The sequence below is a fragment of the Thamnophis elegans genome, chromosome 8, assembly GCF_009769535.1.
Source record: "Thamnophis elegans isolate rThaEle1 chromosome 8, rThaEle1.pri, whole genome shotgun sequence".
In the NCBI taxonomy this organism is placed as follows: Eukaryota; Metazoa; Chordata; class Lepidosauria; order Squamata; family Colubridae; genus Thamnophis; species Thamnophis elegans.
In genome coordinates, this window is record NC_045548.1 from 27312933 (window position 1) to 27328982 (window position 16050).

At 36.5% G+C, this 16050-nt stretch overlaps 1 protein-coding gene across 2 annotated transcripts in view; it reads left to right on the forward strand.

The window, feature by feature from the left end:
* DLGAP1 (DLG associated protein 1) overlaps positions 1-16050 on the forward strand; it is a 211405-nt gene that overhangs the window by 120896 nt on the left and 74459 nt on the right. For both annotated transcript variants that reach the window (XM_032222208.1, XM_032222209.1), the window contains exon 2: positions 1546-1760. In XM_032222208.1, the coding sequence (XP_032078099.1) occupies positions 1546-1760 (215 nt within the window). The remainder of the gene's footprint in view (positions 1-1545; positions 1761-16050) is intronic.

Genomic DNA, 16050 nt, shown 5'->3' on the forward strand with positions numbered 1-16050 from the left:
CAATTCTAAGTTACAAAGGCACTGAATGAGGGGGACTATTTAGCAGTTGCAGACATTGCAGCATCCCCACAATCACATGATCACAATTTGGGCACTTGGCAATTGATTCACTGTTACAACAGTTGCAGTGTCCCATGGTCACTGTAACCTTCCAGGCTGACTTACCCCAAACAAAGTTAATTGAGAAACCAGCAAGAGGTTGAAAGTCCCCCCCTCCCAGTTTTTCACTAACCATGGCACATGCATACTTTCACGTGTTTCCTAGTGCTTGCCTGTGGCACCGGCATACCCACATATACTCTGTAGCACCTGCCCATGGTACTCACCCCCCCATAATTCTCACCCTCAGCTCTCTGCCTCTGTCCAACTTGCTTTGAACTTCCACTACTTCCCATTTAATGGGAACCCATTTGTGGTTGTGAGGATGCCATGGCAACTGGGACTGCTGGAATTGTCATAGCTGAGCAGTGCTATTACATGACATAGTGCTTTATGACTGCATTGCTTAGAGATGGAAATTCCATTCCCAATTGTAATTGTAACCTGAACATTACCTGTAGATATAAATCAGTATTATTGTAACAGGCATAATAGATCAGTATCCAGAAGAGTGGGATTCTGTGATATGTTTACTGATTACTGTTAGAAATTTCTTATTTTTGATTTCATTTTTCTAATATGTAATTTCATCAGATGGAACCCAACTTATTCCTTCTGAAGATTTGAATCACACTAATTGTAAATCTTAAATTAATCTGTAAATATCTGGATTAATAAATCCATACTGATAAATTTTTGTATTATAATTATAAACTTAATCAGCAAATCCAAGACCAGCTAGAAATCTTATTCATGTTCCAGAATAATGTTGCCGGATCCAATCTGGGTTAGTCACTGGGACCAGAGGTTTAATCTTTTGAGTTTTTGGACTCATGCTGGGGCCGATTCTCAGGGAAGTTCTGTTAGAGAGAAGATCCTTGAGGATGGGCTTCAGCACGATTTCAAAAGGTCGAAAGACTAAACCTCTGGTCCCAGTGACTGACCCAGATTGGATCCTAGAAATTTTAATTTTAGACATGTCACAGTACCATGTTTATGTAGCCCATTAAGCTTTTGATAAAGTTCCCATTTAATAGCTCAAAGTAGCTGAATCCTAGAGAAGTTAGTAGTACTACTCCATCCACAAAAGGTTTTGAGAATTTGATTGAGTCTCTTTGTCACTTTGCCCATCAGAGAAGGTTAAAGATATGATCAGGATTGCATACAAAAACTTCAGTAATGCACAATGAGAGCTTGAGATTTCATTTATAAGAATCTTATTAGTTTTGCGCACTCTGCTGAACAGTTTAAGCAGTTCATTTGTGATGACTATTGCAATGAATGTGCACAAAGAAATTTACTTTATGGTATAATATATCGTGATATACTCAAAGAATCAGCTATAGCTTCCCCTGACCCTACACTGCTTCTGGGAGAGTTTGACAAGCTTGGATTTAGCACAACAGTTCTTTGAGAAAGCTGATAAGATTAATGTTTGCATTGTAGGTTCCTCAAGATGAATGGTCTGGATATACTCCTTGTGGCAAAGATGAAGAAATTCCTTGTCGGCGAATGCGTAGTGGCAGCTACATTAAAGCCATGGGAGATGATGACAGTGGTGACTCGGACACTAGCCCAAAGCTATCTCCAAAGATTGCTGCACGCAGAGAGAGCTATCTTAAGGCCACCCAGCCATCACTTACAGAGCTCACAACCCTCAAGTAAGTCTGTTTTAACAACAATTATTCTAAGACACAAATTCAAAAAATGATCAGATGGTGAGATTTCTGGACCACCAATTATGGAAATGAGTAGGAGCGTACCTGTGTTACCAGTTTATATGTTATGATGTTGTCTAAGTTACAATTTGGGTAAATAATGTGTATTACCTGCTATTTATTTATTTATTTATTAGACACATTTATATGCCGCCCAATCCCAAAGGACTCCGGGCGGCTTACAAAAATAAAACCTATGAATAATAGGTTGTTTTTGTGATTCCCTGTTACATGAAAAGACAAATGCCAATGAAGCTCACCATCTACAACTGAGACTTTGCTCTATTCTCATTGCCATCAGTTGGCATAGATATTGGATAAGATGGTAGGCATTCCCAAAAAGGTTAATACTAATTTGCTGGAAATTCCTGTTAATTAGACCAGTGTTTCTCAACCTTGGCAACTTGAAGATGCCCGGACTTCAATTCCCAGAATTCCCCAGCCAGCATTCGCTGGCTGGGGAATTCTGGGAGTTGAAGTCCGGACACCTTCAAGTTGCCAAGGTTGAGAAACACTGAATTAGACATAGCTATCCCTGATGTTTTTGTTTCTTTGTTTTTCTGCAGAATAATGGTGACAATTGCCTTTTTTTAATGATTCTGTTGAAGTACAGAATGTTTAAATTAAAGATCATTTTTCTTTTTTGTTCATATATTAAAAACTTTAATTAATTTGGTTTCTATTAAAATTAAATCAATTTTTGTTTTAATACTGGTGATAGCAAATATTTTTGCTCAGACCAGACTAATAGGAATTACAAGGAATAGACAGCAGATATACATAATTTCTAACCTTTAAAATTGTAAAATCATATTCTATTCCTGTTTCTGTATCAGTATTATTATTTTATTTTTTAAAGCATTCTAAATTACCCACTTGAAAAGTCATGCAATTTTAACTCTTCCAATACAGATTTTGGAGCACATTTTTCTGTAATTATGGCATTTTTAATATTTATTTTTCAAAAAGCACTCCTTATTTTTGCAACTAATTTTATTTAATGTAAGTTTATTGCATATTTTCAATTGTAAACTACATTGCAAAATTTTTAGAAGTCCAGATTCTTAGTACATATATAGATCTAAGAAATAAAAAATCATTTTATGAATCAGAACACTCTTAATCAGTATGGATTTATTTCCATTTACTTAAACTGCCTCTGATTTTTCAATCGCAGATAATAGCCCAAAACTGACTGCATTAAAAAGACACGGCAACATAATTTCTATAGGTTTTAAGGCAAGAAGGAACGAATTTATGTATTCTAGTCTTATGACCACATTTCCCCTTTACTGCATGGAATATTGCTGCATTTCAGATTTTTAATACTACACATTCCCAACATTTTCTAATACTAGATGTATAATATAAATCATACTTTTTTGTGGAATGATAAGGAGGCAGAGTATTTCACTATCCACAGTGCTTTTTATTTAAGTATAAAATCAGAGCTGCATTGTGGTCACATTACATAAGCAAAAATACTTTCTGATTTCTTTTAATATATTTTCTCCTTAGCCCACCTCACAATCTTCCTCCTACAATCTGTTCCCCATGCCATGGTTTCCATGTGGTTACAGAACACTTTTTGAACATTATAGTTAAAATTCTGAATAAAACACAGCTTGCTGTGATCATGAAATCACACCTCCGCTCTTTTACTCCCATTATCCTACTAGGAAGTGAGAAGCTGTTGTTATTTTTTCCTTCAGATGGTAATGTTTGCTGGTAAGGGAGGAGGGGAATAAAAATAATTATCAGGCAAATAAAACTGTTCAGATTAAATTGGTTCATTTACTGCTCTTCATAAACTCCCCATGCAGATTAATGTTTCTTGATTTTTAAGTGTACAGATAAAAGCATTAGGGTTTAACAGAACATGGCCTGTGAATCTAACAGAAGAAAAAGACAGAGCTAGTTAAATCCGTGAATTATCACCTATATAGAATGTAGTGCTATTACTTGAATGATGAAAAAAATACTTTTGATGGAAAAGCTCTTGAATGATGGAAACAGTAATGTTAATACCATTTTCTTCTTAGTGAGAAGATGATAAATATAAACAAGACTTTAGACCAGGGGTGTGAAACTTGATTTCATTGAGGGCTGCATCAGGGTTGTGTTTGACCTTGAGGGAGGGCATGGTCAGAGGATGTGGCCAGTTTGACATCACTCGTGTTGGGGACGCCTATGGTAGCCCGAGGGCTCTGCCAGCAGAAATGGGCTCCCAACCTCCATTTCGGAGCCGGTCCTTCACTATTTCCAGGGTGGCCTGCAAACCAAATCTAAGTAGCCTGTGGGCCTGACCTGGCCCCCGGGCCTTGAATTTGACACCCCTGCTTTAGACAGATGGTACATGAAATTACATAATGTAATGCACAAGTGGTTTACAACTGCTATATATAAACAGCAACAAGATACAAAGCTAAAGCTCTAAAATACTTAAATTTGAAAAGTGAAGATTTTTAGTTTAGCAGAAATGTTCATGTTACATTTCCATGGAGATATTGCTGTTTCTTCTGCCAACAAAATGCTAACACATGCAGTTTTGCAGAGATATCAGATGAAAAATTATCAGTTGCAATTCAATCTTTTAAAAAAAGTACTGGAAATATTTCCCAAAGAATTTTTAAGACGGTGGTACTAAAATTGTTGATGACAATAAAGAATGCACAATTATAATACATACCATATTTTTCGGAGTATAAGACGAACCTTTTTTCCTCAAAAAAGAGTCTGAAAATCTGGGTGCGTTTTATACATCGAATACAGCATTTTTTGCCCCCGAAGCCCCGCCCCTTCACCAAAATGGCTGTGCATACCCTTATGGAGGCTTTCAGAGAGCTCCTGGGGGCTGGGAAGGGCAGAAATGAGCAAAAAATGGGCTGTTCCCCCCCCACCCACAGCAGCACACTATAAGCCCCCATAAGTCTATGCATGCAATTTTTTTGACAAAAAAACAGGCCCATTTTCATGAAAAATGGGCTGTTTTTTGCTCATTTTTGCCCCCCCCCGAGCACTCTGCAAGCCCCCCCAAGGCTATTCGTGCCTTTTTTGAAAAAAAAAGGGACCGTTTTCATGAAAAACGGGCCATTTTGGAGAGGTTTGCAGAGTGCAAAAACTTTTTTTTTCCTTTTGGAAAGCTCTTTAATTGATTGGTGAGAATTACATTGATCAAGTGCTGTGCCAGCAGAAACACTTACCTATCTACTGTATTTCTCTCTCTATCCCTCTACCTACCTACCTACGCACTCTCTTTATCTCTATACCTACCTACTGTATTTCTCTCTCTCTCTCCCCCTTTATCTAACTAACTAACTAACTAACTACTCTCTCTCTCTCTCCCTACCTATCTACTGTATTTATCTCTATATATATTTATCTCTCTCTATCCCTCTACCTACTAATCTACCTACTGTCTCTCTCTCTCCCACCTATCTACTGTATTTCACTCTATCTCTTTCTGTTTCTCTCTCTATATACCTCTACTTACCTACCTATCTACCCTCTCTCTCTCCCTACCTACCTACTGTATTTCTCTCTCTTTCTCTCCCTGTCTATCCCACTATCTACCTACCTACTTTTTTAAAAAAATTGCCTCTTCAAAACCTTGGTGCGTTTTATAATCCAGTGCGTCTTATACTCTGAAAAATATGGTACTTTCAAGTGAATTGCTGCTGTTTCTACAGAAGGGGAGTTTTTCAAAAAGTTTACTTCATTTTTATATGAAGTAAATTTTGTGTTAGTTTCCTTGTGACATATTTAGATATTTAAAAGTACATTTTATTTTCTATTTTAATTCAAAAATTCAAAATAATTATTCTGACTCGGATTAATATCTGATAATGCTTACTTGTAATCCTGTGGTGCTAGCCTTCAGCAGACTACATTTGCTTTATTATCTGTGATTGCTATCAACCTTATACAAAATGATTGCAAAGGTTTTATTTTATTTTAGTAAAATTATATTAGCAAATATATTAGCCATCCGTTGTATCTTCATGAGGCACTTTTTAAAAAGTGAAATTTTGTTTCCTTTATTTAATTAAATACAACAGAAAAATGTATAAAAATACATTAAAAATAACAAAAAAGAGTAGCATGATAAATGGTATAAATAACCATGTACATATATGTGTGTGATGTGTCTGTGTGTACACACACACACACACACATACCGTATTTTTCAGAGTATAAGATGCACCGGAGTATAAGGAGTATAAGACGCATCAAGGTTTTGAAGGAGCAATTAAAAAAAAAAAAAAAAAAAAGGTTTTGCACACTTTTTTTTCCCCCCCAAAAAATGGCATGAATAGCCTTTAGGAGGTTTATAGAGTGCTCCTGGCGGCTGGGGGGGACAAAATTGAGCAAAATATGGCCCATTTTTTGCTCATTTTTGACCTCCCCAGCCCCCAGGAGCATTCTGCAAGGCTCCTAAAAGCTATGCATGGCCATTTTGGTGAAGGGGCGGGGTTTCAGGAGGCAAAAAAATGCTGCATTCAGTGTATAAGACACACCCAGATTTTCAGCCTCTTTTTTTAAATATTTTTTTAAATTTTTAATTTAAAACAAACACAATATCCTTCTTTACATGCTGTAGAAAGTGTGTATCAGTTGGTTACAAAAAGACTTTCATGCATCTCTTCCACAGTCAAAACATAATTCATATTAACTCAAGCATTTTAACTCAAATATTTATACATGTCACCATCATCATATCTCCATTTTCATTTGACTATAATTGTTTAAGCGTCCTTCATCATAAAATATACCAAAATTTAATACATAACCACATACTGGCCTTTCAATTATTATTTCTAAAATCCTCCACTAACACTAAATCCTTATGTCCTATTCTAGTTAAACATCCATAATATTTAACAAAGTTTTCTAATCCTCCTTTCCAAATCACTGTTTAAAATTTACATCCAGTTTCCTTATATTATACTCATATCTATATATACGTTGTTATTCTTATCCCTCCTTTATTTGACTATATCCTGTATCATAACATTTTCCACCTAATAATCAAAACTTTAACTGTATCTAACTTGGTTCTTTTTTTAATTAACCTTTATGTATAATCCAAAGGGATTTCTAATCTTCCTTACATGGGTACCATTCAATATTCATATCCAATTATACTCATCATAACACTACACATTGTATACATTAGTAACATTATCAATTATTTATTTAAACTATATCTATTGTCAATAAATTTCACTAAGTTTAACTAGTTTTAAATTATATTCTTCCATCTATCAACCTGTATCTTTCCAATAGCAAAACAGTCTCATATCTTCTGCCATTTGTGGTGCCAGTCCTCTAATCATCTCCTTAATCAACTTTGTATGGACTCCTCTTAGCAACTCCTTGTTTATAAGATCTCTCATGTAATCTTGATGCCCTTCTTCTGTTTCCTTAATCAGCTTATCTTTGATTGTCAGTAGTGTTATCAATGCTATTGCTAATAAAATTTCTCTCTTAAAATCCATAGATTCTTCTTCTGTATCTTGCCCTCTGAGATAAATTTCCCATCCCTTTAATTCCTTTTTCAGTATTCCACTCTTTCCATTTTCAGAGACCAGCCAATCACCATAAATATCAGCAAATTTAATCTCTTTATATTCATTTTCCACTTCAATTTTTTGAGTTTTAACCACCACATTTTGCATTTGATAAACATCCTCAACTTCTTCATCATATTTTGCTGTTATATGCTCTCAGTCTTCCAAATTCTTCCCTATCCTCTCATATGTATTTGATAATTTCTGTATTTCTGAAAATATCTTTTGCAAGCTCAAGATTTCTGTTTGCTCTTGAGATTGTGCCATTCTGTCCAGCTAACAAAGACAGCTGCTCTAGCTTGGAAGGTTAAAAAAATTAAACATAGATTCACAAAAATGTTTGTTTTCATTTTTCTCTGGTTAGAGATATACTTCAAAGGGACATCTGTATGCTTCCCTTCTTATCACTCTTTATAACCAGTAATAAAGCAGTAAGACCTTGCAGTGCCAAGCCAAAACAATCAGCGAAGAAAAAAAAAGTGTTCCATTTCCAATACACAAACCCTCCAGCCCCCAAGCAGCGGTGTTACCATTGCAAATTTCCTTATTTATCTTGTATCTTTTTTGTATTTCAAGTTAGAAAAAAGAGTCCAATCTTTAAATGGGTTAGAAAAACACCCACAGCAATGAAAGGAAAACTTTAGTCCATAGGTTACAGAGAACAATCAAAGAAAAAATAGAAGAAGAAAATTTAATCCATCCGTTTCAAAAGGCTAGCATAAATTCCATCCATGAAGATAGCATTTAAAAAGTAAGATAATCACTGTCCAAAACCAAAAGTATCGGCTGCAGTCTCGGAGCATCGAGACCGCACATTCGTGTTGTTGTGGAATTGGATCCTCCCCTCCAGATTTTCAACCTCTTTTTTGAGGGGAAAAAGGTGCATCTTATACTCCGAAAAATACGGTACATACCGTGTTTCCCCAAAAATAAGACATGCCCTGCTAATAAGCCCAATCGGGCTTTTCACAGCATGCGCCATAATAAGCCCTCCCCAAAAAATAACTACATAAGCGCATCTCCGCCATTACCACTGTACCACCTACCAGTACAGCTTGCAAGGCAAAAAGAGGGCCCATCGCAAAAACAGTGGCAGGCGAAGCAAAGTACTTCCATCCCCCGTCCTTCCTTCCCATGCAAAAAGAGCCCGCCGCAAAAACAGCAGCAGGCAAAGCAAAGTGCTTCCACCCCCCACCCTTCCCTCCCACGCAAAAAGAGCCCTCCGCAAAAAGAACAGCAGGCCAGCAATGCGATCACCCTCTCCCGCCTGTTCCTTCTCACACAAAAAAACACTGCCCACCCCAATGGTAAAGGCAGCCTGCCTGGTTCCCTTCCCTGCCACCCTTTAGCGAGGGGTGGCAGGTGGGGGGGAGAAGCGAGACGTGCGTCCTAGCGCTACCAGAGACTGACAGCTCCACTCTGTTCCTCACCCTTTCGCCCAGTGAAGCCCCTTGTAAAAAAAAACTTGCGAGTTGAACTCATGAGGTTTTTTTTACAAGGGGATTCACTGGACGAAAGGGCGAGGAACGCAACGGACCTGGAAAGGTAAGAGGCATGCCTCGCTTCCCCCCCCCCACCCATCTGTCACCCCTCGTTAAAAGGGCAGCGGGGAAGGGAACCAGGCAGGCTGTCTTTACCATTGGGGCAAGGTGGGGGGTGTTGGGCTGTGAGGCGCGCCTCTTACCTTTCCAGGTCCTTCGTGTTCCTCGCCATTGTGTCCAGGGAAGCCCCTGGTTAAAAAAAAACCCTTCCCGCAACTTCAAGAAGTTTGATTGAATTCGCCGGAAGGTTTTTTTTTTACCAGCGGCTTCCCTGGACACAATGGTGAGGAACACGATGGACCTGGAAAGGTAAAAGTAGCGCCTTGCTTCTCACCTGCCCCAGAAAATAATAAGCCTTCCCCCTATAATAAGCCGAAGGCCATATTTCGTGTGGCAAAAGAAAATAAGACCCTGTCTTATTTTGGGGAAAACACGGTACTTACATACTGTATGTATGTATTTACTTATATAATATTCAGTAAAAAAACAGCTACATGTCATTGCAATTATTTTATCGTAATTTTATATAAAGATTACTACAATAATAAACGTTATTACATTTAATAAAAGAAAAATAGGTACATAAAATTAAAAAAGAAAAAAGAATATTGTAAAGAAAAAAAGAAATATATAGAAAGGTCTTCCTCCATGACAATTATAAATAATTTAGTAACACTTTATCTTAAAAAACAACAAATGATCTCTTCTTCCTATACCGTATCTCTTATCTATAAATAAATTTACAAAACATTTCTGTCTCAATGACACCAAAAATACATTAAGGTTTGAGATAATGACATATAGCAATAGTAATAGCACTTAGACATATATCACTTCATAGTACTTTACAGCCCTCTCTAAGCGGTTTACAGAGTCAGAATATTGTCCCCAACAATCTGAGTTCTCTTTTTATTGACCTAGGAAGAAGGAAGGCTTGAACTGGCAATCAGCAGAATTAGCCTGCAATACTTCATTCTAACGAATGAGCCACCACAGCTCATATCCATCGTATATCTATATTAACCATGATTAATTAAACCAATTTTATATTTCTTGCTTTTCTTCTAGCAGTCTTGATCTTTATCCCTGGAAATAATTTTGTATTTGTAAGTCAAGTTTGAGTGATCATCTCTTTTAATTGTAGTCTTTAGTTTCTTCTAATTCCCTTTAGTGTCCATGTTTTAATTTTATGCTTTATAAAAAAGAATTCAAAACAAAACATTTTCCTTTGGGGAAGGATTCTTTATAATTAATTTATCTGGACCCATTTGTAACCTTCTAAAATAAACTTTCCAATCATATTTTGCTATTTATTCAAAAGAAATGTAAGTCCCTAAATTTACATTTAAAGCTACTTTCACTAAAGATTTAAGAAAACTTACCTGGTGCTGTAAAACCTATTAATTTCAAGGTTCCTCGCAGCAGAAAAACAGTTAACAAGCAATCTCAGAAAGTTATTAGAAAAGGAAGTATTTGCTTAGTACTTCCTTAGAACAGGAAGGACTCTGTGTCCTTTCAAAGTGCTAACTGCATTTTCAGCAAGATAAATTGTTCCCTCACTGGAGCTTTAAACCCTCCAGATATCACTGTCTTGCAATTCCTTGTAAGAAGCTAATCTCAGATCCTCTCCTTGTTTTATCAAACATCTGGTCTCCTCACTGGCTCTACATTCTGCTGCTGTCGTTGGCTCTGCTTTTCATGAAACTACTTTTGTTATTTTTCCCCTGGACGATACTTTTGCAATTGTCCGTCTATTTCTATATTCAACTCATCCACAGAGCACAAGTAATATCAAGTCTTTGATACTGGATAACTAGAGACATTTTTTTTAGTTCAGTATTTATTTTTGCATCTTATATTTGATGACAAACTGAGTCCCTTATCTTTTACATAATCTCTTGGTATGGAAATAATAACAAAGTAGGAAATTTCAGAACATGGCTTCTGGAATTCTTTTTGACTAAATAATAGCTCTCCTCAGAGGAAAGATGATTAGAAAGAAGGAGTTGGCCACATTCAACACTGCTGCCTAACTGCCAATTCCATGAGGTTGTAGTAAGGGGAAATCTCTGGGATTTTCATTGTTGATATCTTTTGCTTTTGTTGACAGCCCCTGGCATATAGCCAATTTTAACTCATTTTTTCCTTTAGCTGACATCTCCCTGCTAACCAATTTTAGTCCTGTTCTGTTCCATTTTCAGAGAGTTATGTTGACTGATAGAGTCATGATCCCCTTTACATAATTTCTTTCCAACATGTCGTTGTATTGGAAAGACTAAAAAGAAAGTCAGCCTGATCCTATTTTATATAGATATATAAAGTTTTTTTTATTTTTTCATTTCATAACAAATAACCACATGTATATTATTATCCTCTTACCATCAATAAATTTAGCTAGTTCATCTGATGTGGAAGTGAGGCGGGGGCTATCTGGAACCAGCTCCCCCCGGAAATCCGGACCATACCCACTCTCATGGCCTTCAGGAAAGCTGTAAAAACTTGGCTGTTCCGGCAGGCCTGGGGCTGTTGACCTCATTGTTGAGGTCCAGCCCCGACTAGAATAAATGTATGAGGGTGTTTGTTGTTTTTAAATTGTTTTCTTTTATCGTTATGTGTATTTTTTTCTTATACTTTTTGTAAGCCACCCGGAGTCCTTCGGGATTGGGCGGCATATAAATTTATTTATTTAATTAATTAATAAATACATACATACATACATAAATATCTTGATGTTTTGTTCTCCCTTCAGCAAAAAAAAACACCCTTCGTATTTTCCCGGGTCTTGATTTTATTAATTTTTTCCCTTGTTACCTTCTGCCTCTCATTGGTTATAGTTTCTGAAAATATATTAATTGGAACAAAATCAAAATACAGCAAATCTCCGGTATGTTTCTCTTCGCCTCCTGATTTTCCAAATTCTGATTTATGGCAATTGGTTAATTAAAACTTTCTGCTCAGAGTTTCGCATTCCGTTTGCTGCACAGACAAGATTAGGTTATGAGTGAGAAAATAGTGCTTTCTTCTTGAGTTTTTTCTCCCTTGTTACATTCCTTTTCTCACTAATTGGAGTTGCTTAAGATATAGTAGTTAGAAGAAACTCGAAAGAAGCAAATCTCCTCAGTATGTTTTGGTTTCCGTTTCACCTTCCTAGTCTCTTTTAAAAATTTATAGTGTTTGAATGGGTCTGTCACTTCTCTGCTTTCTCCTTTTTGTCCAAATTGTTTAAAGCAAATGGCTCACTTTTGGGCTAGTGATTCAACCCTCCATTTTTCCCCTTCTTTCTTTCTTTTTGCCAAAATCTCGATCTGTCCATCAATATTATTTATTTATACTCTCAAGGTTCTTTGCCTTTTCCAAATTCTGATTTATGAATGTGGGTTAATTACATCTTCTTACCAGGCTTTCATCTCATCTCCTGCACACTACTGTTCAGTTGCTTTGGCCTGAAGTCAGCTTCTTGTGCAGTCATGTTGCCATGCTGCCGCCCTGACACCAATTCAGAGGGCAAATTTCTGACCTAAGAGGGACCTGTTGCACTCCCTCTGGGTCTGATGAGACGCTGCCCCTTCTTCACCCCACCCCCCAGGAAAGTTCTGATCCAAAAGGATCTTGGCATTGGTTTGTTAGACAGAGTTCATGTGAGACTCTTCAGAGCTCACACCCCCCATGTCTGTCCAGCTGAAGAACTTCCGGTCAACTCAGCCTGATCCTATTTTTTAATGCCAAGAGTGAGATACGTAAACCAACTGAGTTTGCATTTCAATTTCAAAAAATATTAAAATATATTTGAATCAGTGATGGTGAGCATGTATAGGTGACTTATTAGTTTAGATGGAAGTTTTTTTTAATTACCCATGCTTATGCAAAAGTGATAGAGCAAAAAAATCAAAGTGACATAAAATAAAAACAGATTTGAGAGTGTAGAGGAAACTTTAAGATAATTTATCCTCTTAAGGATGACATACAAAAACTTTTATATGAGATAAATGGGAAAAATAAGATTGGTGAAAGATAGATCATAGTTTCATGGAGTTCAATATCTATGTGCAAAAAATGTGATGACCTTCCTTACTCATCCATTGTATCTTTCTTATTTTTTTTTCTCAAATGTAGAACTTTATATTTCTCCCTGTTAAATTACATTCTGTTTATTTCAGCCCACTACTCAAACCTGTCTAAATCATTTTGAATCTTCTCTTTTTTCACTGAAAGTGTTAGCTATCCTATGACAAGCCATGATCTCCTGCTTGCTCATCATATATCTAGGCCGAAATCCAATCAAGTGTGGTGTGTTAGCTTTGTTGAAAATAAGGTGAGGATAGGTGTTATTTTAGATTCTGGTCCATGGTCACCCCCAATCTCCTCACTGTCCAACTCTGCTGCCAGCTTCACAGATCACCAGTGGACCACAACACATAGAGAAGTTTCTCACAGGAGAAGGGGGTGATGGGGAACGCAGATAGAATGGGGCAGCTTGCCATAGCCAAGTTGTTGTGGCCAACTTGCCATGGCCCATTCGCCACAGCCCTCTCACCACAGCCAACTCGCCGTGGGACATGGCCAATCACAGAAAAACTCACTGTGGGACAAGTTAACAATTCTATTTAATTATTTAAAATAAATAAAACAAATATTTCAATTTTTGCCATTCACATTTCATTCTGCTCCTCCTCTTGCATCCTTTCTTCAATGATTCTATTCTATTATTTCTTTGATATTAGTGTAACTCTTGTCCTGCAGCAAGTTGGTCCTGTTGAGTTGATCATAGCGAGTAGGCCACAGTGAGGCGGCTGTGGTGAATTGTCATAGACCCAATGCAGATGACCTGGCAAAAGAAATTCAGTTGGCAGCAGAGCAGACTTTGGGAAGAAAAAGAAAGGAGAAAAACTAGAATTGAAAATTTTTGGCAAAAAAAATAATGGGTGACAAACAAAATGAAATCATCAGCAATTGTTGAATATGAATTGTTGCTTTTATTTACAAAGAGTAGGACTGGTAAACATGAGTTAAACTGGGAAGTGTTTGTATTTCTTTTTTTTAAATATATTTTTATTTCAAAATTATTAATATAAAATAAAAATAAAGAAGAGCATTGTTGGGCTCAACCCAAAGACAAATGGAAAAGCTGAAGAGCCGCCCTGAGTCTCTTTGAGAGTGGGTGGCATACAAATTAAATAAATAAATCAATCAATTAAATCAATCATAGAGCATAGAGAGACAATAACTAACAATGCAGAGCGCATGATGGGGCTCCAGATGATATTTTTGTTAACTATTGAGACAATTGCCACTGTTTACAGTTACCACTACAATTAAGAGAATCAGAAAAGATTGTATACATATAAAGTCACATCATATTCCATAGATATACATGTTTGGAGAGACCTAAAACTATTCTGCCTTGAACTGCAAGTTAACAGTAATGGAAAGGCCAGATTAAAAATCAGGCTTCAGGAAAAGATGGAAGAGGAAGTACGGAGATGGCCCTCTCTTCTGTAACCAAAAGTCATTCTTGCTATCACTTACCAAGGAATCTAGCCAAAATACTTAAATTAAAAATGCTGGGGTGGCGGGGTAACTTGCTTGTTTGCTCTGATGCTTAATGGCTTGAATAAAAAAAAATCTGCATTTTATTAGTAAAAAAATGAGAATTTTTGGAAACTTTAGCTCTTGGCACAGTAGGATTCTCAGCAGATGCCTTGTGCTTTTCATGAATATCATCCCAGCAAGTATCAATTATGTCTATTACATCATTTTTGTTACAATTTCTAACTCCCCCTATTTATTACCCATATATTGCTTTATATTGTTGTAATATGTTCCACTCTGAATTTGTCATTCAAAGATTAGCAGCTGCAAAATTAGTGTGTCTTTTGGCTTGCCAGCAGCACAAGATTCATAATTTTTTACATAGACATTGATTTACAGCTCTACGTTCTTGCTCTGGAATTCTCCACTGAACATTAGTTTTAATGGAAGTGCGGGCAAATGTTTTGGCATGAGAACTATATGTATTGCCCTGAGCTGGGTAGAAAGGTGCAAATATGCACACACCAAGCATGTGCACTCATTTAAATATGAAAATATAGACTTTTCCTTCCCTTCATCACAATTGGGCTGGACAACTGAAGTTATCTGAGAGAATTGTTCCTTATGTTCTCTTCTTTGATAAGAAACACTATCGCACTGGCAAACTTACATACCCATTTCCTGTGAAAAATATTTCTTTAGAAATACAGTAAGGCCCATACCCAAACTAAGTAATCTGAAGCTGGTTAGATGAGGCAGAGATTGAACAATTAAAAAAGTATTCTGTGCCACAGTACATACCACAGTACATACCCACAAAGCTTCCAATGTTTCTTCCTGAATTTGACACCTGTACATCAATATTTAGACTCAAGACTCTTTGCAATAAAGGCCTTTTCTCTTTATGTTAAAAAAGTGGTGATAATTGATATAGTATGATGTTCAGTGTACAATTTAAACAATATTTTAACATGAGACAGAAGGAAAGATTTTTAATATTGTCAGGTTTACTCAAGGGAAAATAGGGTTTCATGTAAGCCATACCCAAGCTCATTGGATCTTTCAACTGATCCAAATTTATGGTCAGAATTTTGAACTATGACATGTATGTCATAGCAGTGAATTTGGATGTTCTGTTCTCATTATATTTCACAACAAAAATAAATGGTTAAATAAGCCAATTTGAAGTTCAAAGAATCATAGCTGTGGCTACTAACATTTGCAATAATCTTGAATATTGATTTTAGCTTATTTTAAATGGAAACCATTAACTGGTACTGCAGAATGGACTTTCTTTTATTGTATTATTAATCTGCATGAAGCTCAAAGACATCATAACACCTGCTGACTCAAAGTACATTTAAGAATTAATTTTTATACGACATACTGATGGTGGAGGAAGAGATTATATTCAGATTTCTCTGCCCCCGGGCTTTACATTACAAAAAACCAGCAAAAATTAACTTCAGGTTGATTTAAGACTGAAAGCATGGAGAGAGAAATATTTGATAGTTTATGCAGATTTAATTTAACTATCCCATATTTCTCAGAGTATAAGAGGACTCTTTTTTCCTCTAAAAAGAGGCTGAAAAA